Raw genomic sequence first — 18,022 nt, 5'->3', positions numbered from 1 at the left:
TGAAAATGCTTTAAATTAATGAACTAATAATTGTGATTCACAGAAGACAACCCACTTTACAGGAAGATGTTACAGAGATCTTACCGGTACCTTATGGGCTATTCACATACCAGTCCTGAATGAATAGTAGGTAAGGTAAAGGTAAAGGACCCCTGGAAGGTTAAATCCAGTCTTGTCCACAAGACAATATTAATAGTAGAGAATGTTTGGAAAATCAAAAGCAGTTTACACACAAATTGCACTCTGGTTAAATCTATTTAATTTCTCTTAGTACATCAGCTTACTTGTTAGCAGGTTCATTAATATTAAGTAAAACAAAATAACAACCAGCTTGAAAGCATATTTCTTTAAAAAAGCAAGTATTCTTGAATGAATTCTGTAAAGCTCAGAAGGTATATATAAAACGTATCAAAATTAACTATTATCTAGGTAGAAATATATCATTTTGGGAATGCAAAGGCTTGATTCTTCTGTCAACACTGGACAAGATAATTCTTTAAATGGCAGCTTTCAGAGATTTCCATCCATAAGGTTAAACCCAGCAAGACAGCTTAATGCTTTTTCCAGTGAGATATTCATCTGAGCTCTTACTCTTGGTGCCTAGGGCATTCCAGGAAGATGAGTTTTATTAAACACCATGACAGATACTTCTGTCCTATACACACACAGGCTGCTTGATTGTCTACAGCTGGTTTGACTGCAGCAGGATAAACAGAGAGCTATGCCAAGGCAACATCTAGTACCCAACAAATGGGGCAAAATTCTGCGTTCCATACAGATGTCTTACACAACTCCCACCTGCTTTGTAATCCTAGGTGTAGCATTCTAGCTGCAAAGCAAGATTGTTGGGGCTACTTTCTATGCCGGCCCTGATTTCTCTGCCAAAAATGCCCTTGAGTGCCACATGAACTGCCCTAGACTAGTGAGGCTGTAAAGTGGCCCTCTGCACCACCAGTAGAACATGAATTGTCATTTGCTATGCTGTCAAAAGCCACATGGTCCCAGGACAATCAGATCATAAGGAGCCACCTTATACTGAAATGGACCAACTGCTCATCCAGCTTGGTATTATTTATTTACACTGACTAGTAGTGGCTCTCCAAAGTTTCAGACATGGAGTCTTTCCCAGCCTCACCTGGAGATGCTGGAGAGTGAACCTAGGAGCTTCTGCAGACAGACAGGTGGGGACACTCACTTATTAATCACCTGACATCATGGCACCAGATGGCCCATTTTTGCCTGCAGGGCTCTTCAGGAGCATTTTGCGAGGTGCTTCACAAGACCCAAGTAGGACTTTGCAAGCACCACCCATCCGTGGTACCTGTAAACCCCCTTTCAGCTGAGCCAGGTCTACATCTGCCCCACAACTGATGACATATATGAAGTCAAGGGTAGGGCATGTGGGTGTGGCCTGGCCAAAATGGCCTTGGGGGTCATGAGAGGAGGCCTAACTAGGTCTAAGTAGGCCTGTGGGCTGGAGATTCCTCACCCCTGACCTACAGTCACAGGTCAAGCAGGTGATACAGAAGAAGAATGAAAGTCTACCCAAGTGTAGTGGTGGGGAAATGACATAATAGAGCAGGTGTGGTGAACCTCTTTTATAATGCTAGAACTTATGGACATACAATGAAGATGCATGTTGGAAAATTCAGGATGTATTTTTAAAAATAAACACATAAACTATGGCACTCGCTCGCAGTGATGGCCACCAATTTAGATGGGTTTGAAAGAAGATTAGATTCTTAATTCTATGAAAGGGCTATAGATGGATACTAGCCATGGCAGCTGTGCTCCACCTCCAGAGCTGAAGGCACTAACGCTTCCAAATACCAGTGCTGGAGACCACAGGAGACGAGAGTACTCTTGGGCTCAGGTCTTGCTTGAGAGCTTCCCATAAGCAGCTTGGCTGGCCACTGTGACAACTGGATGTCCTGATCCTGCAGGATCATCTTATGGTCTCACGTTCTAACCTGATGCTGCTGAGCTACAACTCCCATAAACTCTTAGCTATTGAGACATGCTTGCTGAGGCTGATGAGAGCCATAGTTCTGCCACATTTGAAGGGCCAAAGGTTTCCCACACCTTTAATACAGGTTTATAAAAGTACGCATGGTGTGAAATTAGCACAGTGGTGGGGAACATTCTTCAGTCTGAGGACTGCAGTCTCTTCTGGGCAGCCTTCTGGGAGCTGCATGACAGTGGTAGGCAAGGCCAGAGACAAAAGCAGGCAGAGCAATGAATGTAAATGTTACCTTTGTACCATAGGCTAGTTTATACACACACACCTGCTTCTATCCTCTATCCAAGCAAATGAAACTAATTATCTGCCCTCAAAAACACATTTCAGCCACTGAAGGTGGGCATGAGGCTGGTGAAAGTGGGCGTGGCTTGCAGAAATGTTCCCTTCCCTTAAGAGAGATAAAAGCACTACCAGGGTCTGGCAACCCTACCCACAGAGGTCTCACAATTCTCCAGCTAAGAACCAGGACTCCCAAGGTATCTGGAACTGATTGCAAGATGCTTGGCTACATGATGGAGCCAATGCAATAATGTCCTCAAGTTCTTATTTTGTCAAATAATTTCTCTTCCCAATTCCCCCATTTCATCCATCTTTTCTGGTCTTTGTCTGCTTCTGCTGTTGCTCCTGCCTGCTCTAACATGTAGACCAGGGATGGGTAACCTGTGGCTCTGCAGATGCTGTTGGACTCCAATTCCCATCCGCCCCAGCCAGCATGGCCAGTGGTCAGGGATGATAGGAGTTGTAGTCCAACAACATCCAGAAGTTCCCAATCCCTGATATAGTAGACATTCCACAGATGCAGCTTTTCTTGCCTCTGTGGAACACCAGCCCACCATGCAGCATTACTAAGGCCTGACCAGAATTATGAAAACTTCCTCTCTTTGTTTGCCTTTTATGTGTCTCCTTTACCTGTCACTCTACCTCCATTTCCTCCTACATGCTGTCCTTTTCTTTGTCCACAGATTTTGCTTTTGTCAAGGCCAGCCCGACTAATAGGCGGCAGTACAATCTGGTCTATTGGGCTGAATGGGGCACTACCGCACCAACTTCAGTTTACCCTCAGTCAACCTCCATCTCCCTACCTTTTTTCAATTATAATTGGTCCAAAGGATGTAACTGGCTTTCAGCTTCCTCCTCCTTAGCTTCAGTGTTTCCTCTGCAGAACTCAGCAAGGAGGAGGATAGAGACAAAATTAGAATTAATTGACTTTGCCTATCATTGACCATGGTTGTGCCTGTCATTGGCTCTGGCTCCACCTACTGTTGGCCTCCTGCCTTACACGCCAGCAGTCCCAGTGGAGACCAGTCACCACTGTTAGGCAAAGGTGGCTGCCTCAAGGGGTGAGGAGTTGAAGGACAGAGTTGTGCATGTCGCATAGTCTGCCCTATACCTCTCAGGCCTCATGTGTGGCGGGGGGCACTGTCCTGCCACCAATGTTCATTCAGCTGACAATCCAGTTGGATTTTGCACATGGAATGGGAGGTGGGGTGCCATCCTTGCCTCAGGCGGCCAAATGTCTTGGGCCAATCCTGCTGGTGAGTGGTTGACACACAATTACTATATTTCTAAAGCTAGCCCAGCTAATCAACGTTTTGTTCTTTTGGCCTTACTCATTCTTTTGATCAAAGCACTTATCAGAGAACTACTCAAGTCCAGAGCAGCAAATTAGCCATCCTGAATGTTCAGTCTGATCTATTTTTTCTTTCTTCGTGCTGAGTTGAGAGACATTTCTGAAGACGAAGTTTCAGCGAAAGGGAAATTTGGCCAGGTGCTTCAACGACCATTCCTTCTGTCTTCAACCCAAATGTGGCAGGCTGCAAGTCTTAACGAAACGCCGTAGCTATTGAAACAGCCACTCCAAGAGGAGATGAGTAGGCATTAGCTAATCCCTGCAGACCAAGTACCAGATAACGGCATCCTTTTTGCAGTGCTTTGCCCACATTCTAGAAGAAAAGAACAGAGAACACTACTGAAGAGCAGGACATACTCAAGAAAGTGACAACATATACCCCATGTTTCCTCAAGGTGGCATACATAGGTATCCCAACCTCTCCATTTTAATCTCACAACAACCCTGTAAAGTAGGTTAGGCTGAGAGATTGTGACTGGCCCAAGGTCACCCAGTGAACTTTATATCTGAGTTGAAATTTGAACCCCTGTCTTCCAGGTCCTGGTCCAACAATAACCATTACACCACACAGATTTTTTTACATTTATTTTCAGCTTCAAAAAATATTACTTGAGTGAGGCTCTGTTCTAACAATGCTTTCTGGTCACAAGGTATAGGAAAGCCAGTGCAGTGTACTAGAAAGAGTGGTGTACTTAGATCTGGGAGACCAGGGTTTGAATCCCTACTTAGCCATGAAGCTCACTGTGGAGCTGGCCACCATCTCTCAGCCGACACTACCACACAGAGTTACTGGTTAATGATATGGGGTGCAGCCCCTTAGTTCCTTGGGGCGGGGAGCAGGATATATTTGTAACAAGGGCCAGCTCACATGTGAGACAAGGTGAGGCGATCAACTCAGGTGCAGGGATCCACAGGAGCAGCAGGTTCTGATATAGATTTTTATCCCCCTCCCCCTGGTTTCTAATGCAGATCTCCACTTACCTATTAATCTCTGCTGGGGAGCAGGGCACTAATTTGTGGTTTGCCTCAGGTGCCAAAATGTATTGGGCTGGTCCTGGATACCATGCTGATTTCATCTGAATGTGACTTTTGAAAGTGGTAAGAGCCAGCATTTATCACATTCAGGCTTTGTTTTCCATGCAATTCCTCTATATTATATCACTTTCGTTGACCAACCTACATACATATATATGCACACATACGGACATTCCTTTCCTGCCTTATACCTCAAAGGGTTCTCAAGACAACTTACAAATAATGTAAACCCAAACAGAAAATATACAATACAACCCCCACCTACCCCCATTTCCTTCTCACCAAAACCACTTCCTTTACACTGCCTGCACCCCTTTATGAAGGCACATCAAGCGCCTGAGAACTCCATTAAAATCTGAGAAGAGGAAGAATGTGAGGGGAAAGAGAGACCATGTTGGCCATCAGGGAATGACTGTTTCCACCTGCCTTGCACCACCCTTCAGCAGGAGTGCTAGATTGGCTCCACTGGTGCATTTGCACTATGCCATCATCCCTACCTTCCTCCACTTCTCCTGACAACTCATGGGGTCAGGTGAGTACCACCACTCTACCATGGCATCTGCTACTGCCTAAGGAAGCTGCTTCCAAAATAAATCAGTGGGGAATTTCTGGTCTTTGGTTTGTTTGGTTTTGCTAGGAGCTAATGTCATCAGCTTTGCAATATTCAATATTTTTGAATATTGGTGACCTTTGTGTTCACTTAAATTTTGTCGGGTTGGGTTTTTTTTTGGTAATTTGTTGTAATTGTGTTCTACTTTTTATTAGGTATTGTTGTTGCACTGCTCTCTTTAGACTTTCTTTTTATGTGAATCTATGACTATCACCTTTTTGAAAAAAAAAAACTTTATTTAGATAGGTAAGGTTGTTGCCTTTATTTTATAACATAATAAGTAACAATCCTTAAGGAATAGAGGGTTGAAAAGACATTAAAAATAACAAAAGGCAGCTCCCCCAGATTCATGCTGGGACAAATGAAACAAAACCTCACTGGAAGCTGGAGGCTGCTATGCTGTTTTTGCAGCAAATACTTGGTGCTGGAGGAGTGTATGAGACTCCCTGGAATTCAAGCTATTTCCTTTAGACTGAGATTGCCTCAAGTACTAGATTACACAACACCAGCTATCTATCACCATGGTCTCATTCATCAATTCATACTCAGGAAAAACTTAGTTGTGGATTGTTAAGTGAGTCTGAATAAAGGCTTGGTCATATCCACGCTATACATTCAAAACACTAGGATACCACATTAATTATCAAAAGCTAATGCTATTCTAGGCTGCATAAACAGAACTATAGGGTCCTCATCAAGGGACGTAATAGTTCTGCTCCATTTTGCCTTGAGCATACCACTCCTGGGGAACTGTGTCCAGTTCTGGGCACCACAATTTAAGAAGGATATTGACAAGCTGGAACGTGTGCAGAGGAGGGCTACCAAGATTATCAAGGTCACCTATGAGGAATTGGAGTTGGATATGTTCAGCCTGGATAGGAGGAGACTGAGAGGAGATATAATAGCTATCTTCAAATATCTAAATGGCTGTCACATGCAAGATGGAGCAAGCTTGCTTTCTCTTTCTCTGGAGGGTTGGACTCAAACCAATGGCTTCAAGTTATAAACAATGAGATTCCAACTAAACGTTGGGAAGAACTTTCTGATGGTAAGCGCTGTTTGGCAGTGGAATGGACTCCCTTGGAAGGTGGTGGGTTTTCCTTCATTGGAGGTTTTTAAGAAGAGGTTGGGTGGCCATCTGTCATGGATGTTTTAGCTGAGATTCCTGTATTGCAGGCGGTTGAAATAGTTGACCCTCAGGGTCCTTTCCAACTCTTCAATTCTATGAAGTGGCTAAATTTTGGCCCTTTGGTCCAAACTACAGTGGTACCTCAGGTTACATATGCTTCAGGTTACATACGCTTCAGGTTACAGACTCCGCTAACCCAGAAATAGTGCTTCAGGTTAAGAACTTTGCTTCAGAATGAGAACAGGAATTGTGCTCCGGCGGCGCGGCAGCAGCGGGAGGCCCCATTAGCTAAAGTGGTGCTTCAGGTTAAGAACAGTTTCAGGTTAAGTACGGACCTCCGGAACGAATTAAGTACTTAACCTGAGGTACCACTGTAATTCTAAAACTTGCTGCAGCCGCAAACTTAAGGCAGGGCAGTGACTGAACTTGTGACCCTCTAGTTGTTAGACTACAAATTCCATCATCCCTGACCACAGGCCATGTTGGCTGGGCTGATGGGAGTTGTAATCCAACATTATCTGGAAGGTTCAGAGTTCCTCATCTCTGTGATAGTTGCACAATCACACCTCTTTAAAATGCACTGGTGCAGCCAACTCCCTATCAAATGCTTAGAATTGTATGAAGTCATTGGTGCAAGATCAGAATAAATTCCTGTTCAAGGAAGAGAAAGATGAAGCTGGAAAGCCACCAACAGAGGTGGTTGCATAGAGGACATCATTGTCTCATCCTCTATCTAGCCTTGGCCAAATTACTTCACCTCTTTTGTTTCATTGGGCCTGGCAGAGATTGTGTCATAAAATGCTTGGACCTTGGCCAAAACAATGGAGCCCTGATTTCAGCAGGGTTCAAGGTACTTTCCAACACAAACATACAGCACGACCTTTGTGTTCATTTCCTATACACGATGAAGCAATATTTAAGAGGCGGGATGTGAAAGTCTCACCGAAACCTGTAGCAAATGACACAGACAACAAATCATGGCCATCAAACTCCCTATGTACATACATTATACCTTTAAATCACATTTGAAGCACATTTGCCCCCTCAAAGAATTCTGGGCACTGCACTTTGTTAAGGGTTACTGGAATTGTAACTCTTTGAGGGGTAAACTACAATGCCCATAATTCTTTGAGGGAAAGAATGTGTTTCAAATGTGCTTTAAAGGTGACATGACTGCTGCATGTTGAATCTCATATACAGGACTATCAGCACCAACACGTGAGCTAATCCTCCTTTCAGTTGACCCATACAATATATGAAATTTCCACAGACAACCTGATGCTTACTATTTTGTCCAGGGATAGGGAACCTATGGCCATTGTCCCTGACTGAATGACCTTGGACCTTGGTCCCTGACTGAATGACCTTGGACCTTGGACTTGGGACAGAGTAACCTACTTCACAAGGTTGTTGTAAGGATAAAAGGGGAAAGGGTCATTTATATCCCGATGAGTTCAAGGTGACATACATGGCTCTCCCCACCTCTCCATTCTCTCCTCACAACTGCCCTGTGAGGTAAATTAGGCTGGGAGACAGTGACTGGCCAAAGGTCACCCAGTGAGCTTCCTGGCTGAGTGGGGATTTGAACCCTGGTTTCCCAGGTCCTAGTCCAACATTCTAACCACTACACCACACTGGCCACCTTGACCTCCTTGCAGAAAAGGGTTGGTATGAGGGAAAGAGTGGTAATTCCAATGGCAGAGCATGTAGAAGTTCGCAGGTTCAATCCCCAGGTAGTGCTGAAACTCTGGAGAGCCCCTGATAGTCATTGTAGACTGAGCAAGATGGACCAATGGTTTGATTCAGTATAAGGCAGCTTCCTATGTTCTTAAAAGGACAGGTATACGTATAATGAATTAATTAATAAATAAACAAACAGCAAGAGTAGTATTTTCAGTGGTAAAACTCTTGCAGTAAACCAGCAGCAAAGTGTTAATGCTGATGCAGTCGGACACAGAACGGAAGGGAGGTCTATTATTTTATCTCTTTGTCTCTGTTGCAGAGGGTGGGAAACGAACCTCACACTTCTTGCTAATTGGAACATTGTCAAAGTAAGGATGCCAAGTGAAGAAATGCGGCACAAAGAGATGCAAAGCATCTGTCACGTGGATAAGCTTAGAGTATTTTACAGACTGAAATGGCAGGTCTCTCTTTTGATCTACAGGAATGCTGGCTTCAGCTCAGATAGGACTGGTTTCTTCTTAAAAGGGAAAGGGAAAAAGGGGGGAGGTGAAATCCAACAGGCTCCTTCACTGGATTTAACTTGTTATTTGTTTTTTCAAAGACAATTCTGTTTGTGCTGCAAGAGCAGCCTTCTGCCACAAGAATTATCCAAAGAAGATCGCACAAACGTAAAGTTGTTATTACGTACTTCTAAGCGGAACCTGCAACAAAATGCTGCACTCTTTTTTTCAGGGTTCCAACCACTCAAGTTCCCCTTGTCCCCTCCCAACAGACAACAGTCAACCAACCAGCATTCTGTAGCCACTGAGCAGCATTCTCAGTCCTCACTAGGTTCTTTGCAGGGAGGAGTGTCCTTCACCTTTTATCTAAGGATATATAGAGACTTAATTCTCAAACCTGGTTATGAACTTCCTCAAACCTGCTAAGAGGGTAAGAGGCCTCTTCTGGATCAGGCCAGTGGCCCACACCCACCTAGTGCAGCATCCTGCTCTCACAACCAGATGCCCATGGGAAGCCCGAAAGCAGCACCTGGGCACAACAACACTCTCCATCTTCTGCTGTTTCCCTGCTGCCAGCATTCAGAAGTATGCTGCCTCCATCAGTGGAGGTAACAGCACAGCCATCAGTTAGTAGCCAGTCACTGAAATATCCCTTCTTGTTTTCTGTGCGCTGTTTTGCCTACAGAAACAACAGCAATCACACCCGGGGCACTGAAAACAGAGGAATGTATTATGCCTCACCTATCTGTCTACATGAAGTTCCATAAGTTATCTAAAGAAGCACCTCCCTTGGCATTGTCCTGCCTGGGCATTTAAGATTTGTCAGGAAGGTCCTTCTTGTCACTCTCTCACTAAGCAAAACCTTAGGTGCTTTAGCTTGAGACAGGGCCTTCATGGTGATGGCGTCTTGAATGTGACATGTTCTTCCCTCGAGGCATGATTGGCACCAACACGGTTCAACTATTGGCACCAGCTGAACAAATGCATCAGAAGGTTGTTGAGATATTGAGCCACCTGGTACAGATACAAAATGAGCTTATATATGCCCATTCAACCACTTTGAGGAACTAGCACTTTTACAAGTACTGTACCACAAAATATTTGTCCTGCACTGGTAGGGAACTGAATTTTCAGCAGCACTTACATTTTTTTAACTCCTAGCCGATTGATATTAGGCAGGTGCCTTCATTGTATTGTTTTTAGTGCCTGCTAAATTCTTTATTGCTTAGGCAAGCCCACCCACATATGTAAGGTTGTCGTGCATTTTAATAGGCTTCTTTTTTAAAGGTATATTTAAAACCACTGGTTTTATGTATACTTCAATTGTTTAGGCCAGCTTGTCTTTAACTTCTGCTTTTATTGACAATTATAATGTAATTATCTAATCACACCCTTCCTCCAAAAGGAAGTATGCCAATTAGAGGTTTTGACAAGAGGCATACATATTTTATAATTAAATAAATAAATATTACTATTCATGCTTGAAATAGTTTTATTAACTAGTTTTATATTGTTTTTATCTGAATGTGACCCTACTTGAGTTTGCTTTTTAGTGAAGGAAGTGATACAAAATTTTCTAAATAACTAAAACAAAATGGAATTTAAAACAATAAACTTTTAGTGTACAAATGTAAACAACTGATTGCATTCAGGATAGCACAGTTACAAGGAAAATGAACATTATTGCCTCCTGCCACTTTGTCACCTGATACACACATGCATATATAGGATCCACCCTATTCTTTTTATTGTAATTTGTTTTAACGGATTTTAATATTGTGTTTTTATATTGTTGTGACCCACACTGGGACCATTTGGTGAAGGGCAAGTAAGGAATCGGACGCGGGTGGCGCTGTGGGTAAAAGCCTCAGCGCCTAGGGCTTGCCGATCGAAAGGTCGGCGGTTCGAATCCCCGCGGCGGGGTGTGCTCCCGTTGCTCGGTCCCAGCGCCTGCCAACCTAGCAGTTCGAAAGCACCTCCGGGTGCAAGTAGATAAATAGGGACCGCTTTCTAGCGGGAAGGTAAACGGCGTTTCCGTGTGAGGCTCTGGCTCGCCAGAGCAGCGATGTCACGCTGGCCACGTGACCCGGAAGTGTCTCCGGACAGCGCTGGCCCCTGGCCTCTTGAGTGAGATGGGCGCACCACCCCAGAGTCTGTCAAGACTGGCCCGTACGGGCAGGGGTACCTTTACCCTTTAAGTAAGGAATCAAATTACTACTATTAATTTTATTATCATAAGAATTTTGGTTTCGGCATTTATTAGACCCTTTTCTTCTTTAATGAGCTCCCCCCCGACTCTTTTAAATAGTGTTGCTGCCAGCTATCAAGACCAGCTGCTGTATTAATTATAACAAAATTAACTGTTATTAATTATGAGGACAAGAATTCAGCTTTATTAATCAGGCATCTGAAAAGTAAGGAGCTAAGCTTTTAATGATCAAAACCTGAAATGAAATAAGCTAAATGATTTTTTTATAAAAAATTAATAAATCCACATTTTTAGAGAACATTGAAAACGGCTCATATGCAGGATGCCACTGTGTCATACATCTTGCCAGATTTTCACTGGAGCACCAACAAAAGGAAATCATGGCTATCTTTCATTGATACACAATTGCTACACCATTGCATTTTTTATTATCTCTTTTGTACCTACAACCACCCAATTCAGATTTGTAACAAAGTCTCATCACAGTGACTTGCCAAAGGCAATTTTATAGAGTTGCACTTGATTCAATAATTTCCACAGCATGTATACTTTGCAGGCTTTCTTTTTCATCCTGAAAGGAAGTGTGCAAAATAGAGCAGTTATTTTATCTGCCAAGCCATTGAAAATCTACCATAGTGTTTTTGCCAGTTGAATAAGTTTCTGGTTTATTTCTTCATATGTTTTTGTTGTTGTTGTTTTTTGCCTCAGTTTTTATTATTTGGTTTAATATTGAATGGATATTTGTATTTTTGTATACAACGCGGGTGAAATCTATATATGGATGAAGATTTGCCTCTTTCAATACTTTTAACCATTATGGGATTCTTAACTTAGTCCTCATCCAACTCCACTGTGGAGTGCTGGTTTTAACTTACAAAGCCCTAAGAGATGGGTAGGGAACCTGTGGCTCTGCTGATATGGTTCGGTTACAACTGCTTTCATCCCTGACCACTGGCCATGCTGGGGCTGATGAGAGTTGGAATCCAATAGCAACTGAAGAGCAACAAAGTACCTTAAGAACCCCCTCTCACTCGTGACCTTGCTCTTAGATTAGCATCAGAGACCCTCCTCCATTCATGGAAGTATAATAGAAAAGATGGTCTTTTCCACTGAGGTACATAGTTTATGAAATGCCCTCCTCTGACCACCTTCATTATTGTCTTTTTGACTTCAGGTCAAAATATTTTTTTATTTGCACAGGCTGGCTGTTGAAGAAATTCCACTTCACTTTATGATAGCGAATGTAGAGAGTGGCTGTTATTTTGCATGACTTAATATGGGTTTGGGATATCTTTTAGCCACAAATAAACACCTGGCCTCTCTGTGTGTGCATTTTAACACAAAAAGTCTCTTCATGGTCCATTCTTTTATTTCCTTTTATAAAACCATATAAATCCAGTGTTCCACAGCTGCTACAAGATTCTTTCCAAATTAGAGCAATAGACAATAACACCCACCCAGATCCCTTTTTGTCTCTGGAAAGCCCCACTCTGACCATGTGGTTTCTTGAATGATTCTTCCCCAAATCCATAGCTGTCAGCCTTCCCTTTTTTTGCGGGAAAATTCCCTTATTCCAGCGCCATTTCCGGCTGCTATCCCGGATTGTTAGATATCCCGTAGACTGTCCCAGGGACAGGTGAGGCTGCTGATCCCTTATTTTCAAATCTGAAAGTTGACAGCTATGCCCAAATCCCTGAACTGAGCAAACTAGATGACCTCCAAGATCCCGTCCAGCTTCAACATCCTACAGTCCTTCAAAAGCAGGAGGCTTCAGACTTGCAATGAACATGCACACAAGGTTGTCAACAACTGGGTCTGTTTGCTATGACTGCTGAAAGCGAGAAAGGGCGGTCTTGGATCACTGTACAGAAGACCTTATGAATGCTGAGAGAACTGAACTGAGCACCATCCTAGACCCTCTACATGTTCTCTAGGAGTCATCTGAACAGAACGGTTAAGCATATACCCTTGTGCACAAGGCCAGTCCAAGATATTTTGGCACCTGAGGAAAACGATATGATACGATATGATACAACATTCTTTACTGTCATTGTCCCATATAGAACAACGAAATTGAAAAATATCTACATCAGACACTCAAAAACCCACAAGCCTGCTATCCCAGCCTGGTTAGCCCCTAAAAACAAGGGCTTTCACACCCAAGCCCACCTGGGAAGAAGGGGTGAGTGAAGATCTACATTAGGAACAAAGGAGGAATAGAGATCTAGGTCAGGATCTGCTGCCCCCGTTGATCCTGCCACCTGAGGCCAGGGGTACCAACTTGAATAAAATATTGGGGGAGCCCAGGTAAGTCCGGCCCCATATAATTGATCGTATGACATGGCACATGCACACCATGTGAATGGCAATGTCCATCAACTTAGGGGGCCCTGGCACCCTCAAATTTTTTTTTGAGGGGGTAAGGGACCTCCACCCCTAGGAGCTGCCTCCTGTGCCTGAGGTGGTTGCCTCACTTAGCCAGCCTCCTGGATGGGTCGGCTCTGCTTGCACACCACTCAGACCAAATATAACCCAGAAATAGTACCTCGGGTTAAGAACTTAATTCGTTCCGGAGGTCCGTTCTTAACCTGAAACTGTTCTTAACCTGAGGTACCACTTTAGCTAATGGGGCCTCCCGCTGCCGCCACACTATTTCTGTTCTCATCCTGAGGTAAAGTTCTTAACCCGAGGTACTATTTCTGGGTTAGCGGAGCCTGTAACCTGAAGCGTCTGTAACCTGAGGTACCACTGTATCCCACATTCCCACAGCATAACTCAAGGTGCCTATGTCGCGGCTGGGTGAGATCCAGTTTTTTACCACTCTGACAACAAGGTGCTAGCGAAGTGTGGTGGAGCCAGTTCAACAATCCGATGCGTCCAGAAGTCCCCCAGCTCTTTTTAAATACAGTGGTACCTCGGGTTACATACACTTCAGGTTACAGACTCCGCTAACCCAGATATAGTACCTCGGGTTAAGAACTTTGCTTCAGGATGAGAACAGAAATCGTGCTCCATCGGCACTGCGGCAGCGGGAGGCCCCATTAACTAAAGTGGTGCTTCAGGCTAAGAACAGTTTCAGGTTAAGAACGGACCTCCGGAACTAATTAAGTACATAACCCGAAGTACCACTGTATTTGTTTTATTATATATGACCGAAGTCTGCCCTCATCCTATCCGATAGCCGGGGCGCTGAGGCTGGGCAAGACACTCGCCTAGCGACCCCCGAATAACGGACCTGCGCGCGATGATCCGCCGAGCGCGCAGGGCCTCGGGGCGCCCGAAGCGGCTGAGGCGCCCCTGGTCCCGCCGCCCTCGCCGCCTACCTTGCCGTATTTCTTGAGCTTCCTCCTGCGCTTCTTGCTCTTGCGCTCGGCTTGGGGCTGCTGCTCGTCTCCCGCGCCGCCGAGAGGCTCGTACTTGTCCGGGAGGACGGCGAAGGCGACTTTCTTGGAGGCGCAGCCGGACTCCCCCTCCTCAGCGGGGCCGCTTGGGGCTGTCTGCCTCCTCTCCTCCTCCTCCTCCTCTTCTTCCTCGTCCTTTTCCAGGATAGAGATTTCGTCCTCCGCAGGCCCCCGCCGGGGGTAGTTGGCTCTCCGGGTCCCCCCGACGGTCATGGTGGCCCCCGCGGAGAGTGCGCAGGCGGCGCTGGCGAAGAGCCTGAGGCACCTTTGCTCCCTTTCCCTCAGCCGAGCGCGCAGCAGGAGATCCGCGCGCGGGGCAGGCGGGAGAGAAGTAACAGGTGGCGCTCAAGGGACACTTTCGCATAGGCGGCGCCAGCGCCAAGGCCGCAGCCTGCCCTCCCTGTGTCCCCACAAAAGGGCAGCGGGCGGGGAGAGTCCGCTTCCCGAGGCTTGGCAGCTGATCCAAGAAGTCCAACATCCTGTGCCAAACGGCGCTGTTGACAACACACACACACACACACCCATTTCCAGGGCTTCCTGCTGCACCAGGCACTTCACATACCGACGCACAATAGCCGTGATCGGTAGGCTCAGGCAGGGAAAACAATGGCGTTGTGTGCGACTGAACTCTTAAAACAAAAGAATAAAGTGCTGCCTCAGGAGAAGGGCAATTTCCTCCCCGGGATATTTGATCCACTGGCGTCTTCGGAAATTTATAAAGCTGATGGGACAGTTGATTTGGAAAAGTTTTCCCTGTCATCTTCTGCTTTCCCTCTTCCGCTTCCAGACCCTATAAAGTGTGAGGCCTTGAGATGAAAAAGAGGTTGAAATATACATTTTTTAAAAAGCCAGAAGCATTTTCACTTGGTATTATAGGTCAGGACATTAATAGGCAAGACGTTAAATTGTTTTTATATGCAACAACTGCAGCAAGAGTATTGTTAACCCAGAAATGGAAACAAGAAGAAATTCCGACGAAAGAAGAATGGCAGACAAAATTCATGGACTATGCAGAATTGGACAAAATGACAGGAAGGATTCGAAACCTGCGGGACCAGAGATTTACAGAAGATTGGAAGAAGTATATGAATTACTTGAAGAGCAACTGTAATCAACAAATTACGCTAGTAGGACTACAATAAGTTTTGTAAGGAGAAATATACGAAGTGTTACAAAGTAGAAAAAGATAGAGATATTGGTTATGAGTTTGAAATATAATAGGGAAGATAAGAAATGCATACTGAGAGATTAGATTGGAAAATTTTCAGACAGGATTGCTGGAAGTCAAAAAAATTGAATAAGATGTAAAAGTATGTTTAATTACTGTTGAAAATGATATGTTAAAAAACTAATAAAATTATATATATATATATATATATATATATATATATATATATATATATATATATATATATATATAAAATGTGTGTATATATATAATGTTTTGCTGTAGCTCAGTGGGACAGGATCAGGTCCCAGATTCAATCAGTGACCTCTCTAGGTAGGGCTGGAGTGTCTCCCCCCCCCCACCTTAAATCCAGGACAACTGCTGCCAGTCAGTGTAGACAGACTGAATATGGTCGCTAGGAACCACAAGTGAGGCAAGTGATGTGGCGGTGAGGTTCTGCTTTCAGGCTGCCCATAAGCATGTTATTGGCCACTGTGAGATGCTGGACTAGATGAGCTATTGGCCTGATCCAGCAGACTCTTCTTATGCTCTTATGATTCATAAGCCTTGTGCAAGCATTCTTTGAAATCAAGTTGACATAATGCATGTGGTGGCCTGGCCCCCATGTCTCCATTGTTACCCCTGACCTTGTCTCATTCACCAGGACAGCCAGAAGTAGGTTCTGAGCATATTCAGGTCCAGAAATTGATCAGAATTCTAAACTTTGAATCCAAAGTGAGTCCAGGTTTGCAGGCATATTGCCTCTGCAAGAAAAGCAAGATCATTTTTTTTTAGTTTAATGATATAAACCCTCCAGTACTTAATCTTCACTAAACACTTCACTACACATCCATAAACCAGTTACATAAAATGATCGCTTCCTCCTCCTAGGAATTCATTAATAAGCTTATCTTGTTTTCATTTGATGTCGCTACTAAAGTAATTCCCCAAGTAATTAAGAATTTTACCATGCCTCACTGTCCGAGCGCTGTACTAGAAGTGTTCTTTTGATTACTAAGATATTGGGAATTATATACATTTTCCTCTAGCAGGAGCTGTCATAAAGAATCTAATCTTTCTCCCCCACCCCCAAAATCCCATTTTATTCTGCATTACTGGTTTCTAATACTCAATGTGAGGGGGAAAAGTACATTAATTCTGAGGCTGAATTTGGTTTAGCAACATGGGTTTTTGGGGGTGGGGGTGGGAAGGGAATCTATCATTGTAAATATATTATAATTAAAGGCCACAGCTGGCCAGCAGAGAAAATCACCAAACCTGTGCATCAATTTCATAGATAGATCATCGAGCACTCAATAAATCTCTTCACAGCTGTACCACCTCATGGAAGAATGTAGCTGAGGCAGAATCAGATGGACCCTTTAGACCAGGCATGGCCAAACTTGGCCCTCCAGCTGTTTTGGGACTACAATTTCCATCATCCCTGGCCACTGGTCCTGTTAGCTAGGATGATGGGAGTTGTAGTCCCAAAACAGTTGGAGGGCCAAGTTTGGCCATGCCTGCTTTAGACTGTAGGCTTTCTGTAAGGCATTGGGTTGGCCAATGTGAAGACACTTAGCTATATGGATCTTTGGCCTGATGCAGCATGCCTCTTAAGTTCTTTTGATTGCAGGTCTAGCTGGGCGATGACCAATCTTCCCCTCTTGTTTGTCTCAGCTTGGTCGCCTCATGTATATCCTGCACTTTGCCAAAATAATAGCCTCAGTCTGGCCACATGACGCTTCCTTATAGGAGCCAACTCCTAGGAGCCAAGGTCCTTTTGACCCCCTCAGTAAAATATTTGATGCCCCTCTGCAGGTTGATGGGCATTGCCATTTAAATGGTGTACATGACTTCTGATCAATTATGTGAGGCATGGCTTACCTGCCCCCTGCAGCCTTCCTTAATTCCCTACAATAGGTTCCTGCTCACTCCCAGCTCCAGCAGAGTCATTTGTTATTACTTTCAAAGATTGCCTTTGCTTTGCTCCCTTCTCTTCCCACCCACATCCAGATATATCCCTGCCTATTATCTTCTTTCCTCCAAGCTCCATCATCCTCAGATGTTTTAATGTCCCCCAAAATCCACTCTCTCCACAACTACCCACCCAACACATGAAACTGGCTCCCAAGACAGCTGCTTCATGCCACCTCTTCCTTCACATCCATAGTCAAAACCCACTTTTCCATGACACCTTTGGTTGAATCCCCACATTCGCATCTGCAGCTCATTACAACACTGGAAACTGCCTTATACCGAATCAGAATATTGATTCATCAACCTCAGTATTACATTGACTGGAGCTTGAGGTCTCTCTTTCTCTGGAGGTTTTTGAAGCAGAGGTTGGATGGCCATCTGTCATGGATGCTTTAGCTGAGATTCCTGCATTCCAACGGGTTGGACTAGGTGATGCTGGGGCGGGGGGGGGGGGGATCCAACTCTATGATTCTATGTCTGGCAGTGCCTATCTAGGTTTCAAGCAGTGGTTTTTCTCAACCCTACCTGGAGATGCCAGGGATTGAAATTGGGACATTCTGCATGCAGAGCAGATACTGTACCATAGAGCTATGGCCCTTCCCCAACTCATCCTAAGCACATGTTAAAATTAAACCATCACATATTCTTCATTTACCCCTC

At 44.4% G+C, this 18,022-nt stretch overlaps 1 protein-coding gene across 1 annotated transcript; it reads right to left on the bottom strand.

Annotated features, from left to right (window-relative positions):
- Nucleotides 1-236: 236 nt before the first annotated feature.
- On the bottom strand, nucleotides 237-14,710 carry C3H1orf115 (chromosome 3 C1orf115 homolog). Its single transcript, XM_028724595.2, is given in 3 exon segments — nucleotides 237-3,963; nucleotides 14,140-14,496; nucleotides 14,498-14,710. Coding segments are annotated over 3 exon segments (675 nt in total). The 5' UTR covers nucleotides 14,696-14,710; the 3' UTR covers nucleotides 237-3,843.
- Between the last annotated feature and the right edge of the window lie 3,312 nt (nucleotides 14,711-18,022).

Source organism: Podarcis muralis, chromosome 3, assembly GCF_964188315.1.
Source record: "Podarcis muralis chromosome 3, rPodMur119.hap1.1, whole genome shotgun sequence".
In the NCBI taxonomy this organism is placed as follows: domain Eukaryota; kingdom Metazoa; phylum Chordata; class Lepidosauria; order Squamata; family Lacertidae; genus Podarcis; species Podarcis muralis.
The sequence above is the reverse complement of the archived record's forward strand: the minus strand, read 5'-3'. Positions and strand labels throughout refer to the sequence as shown.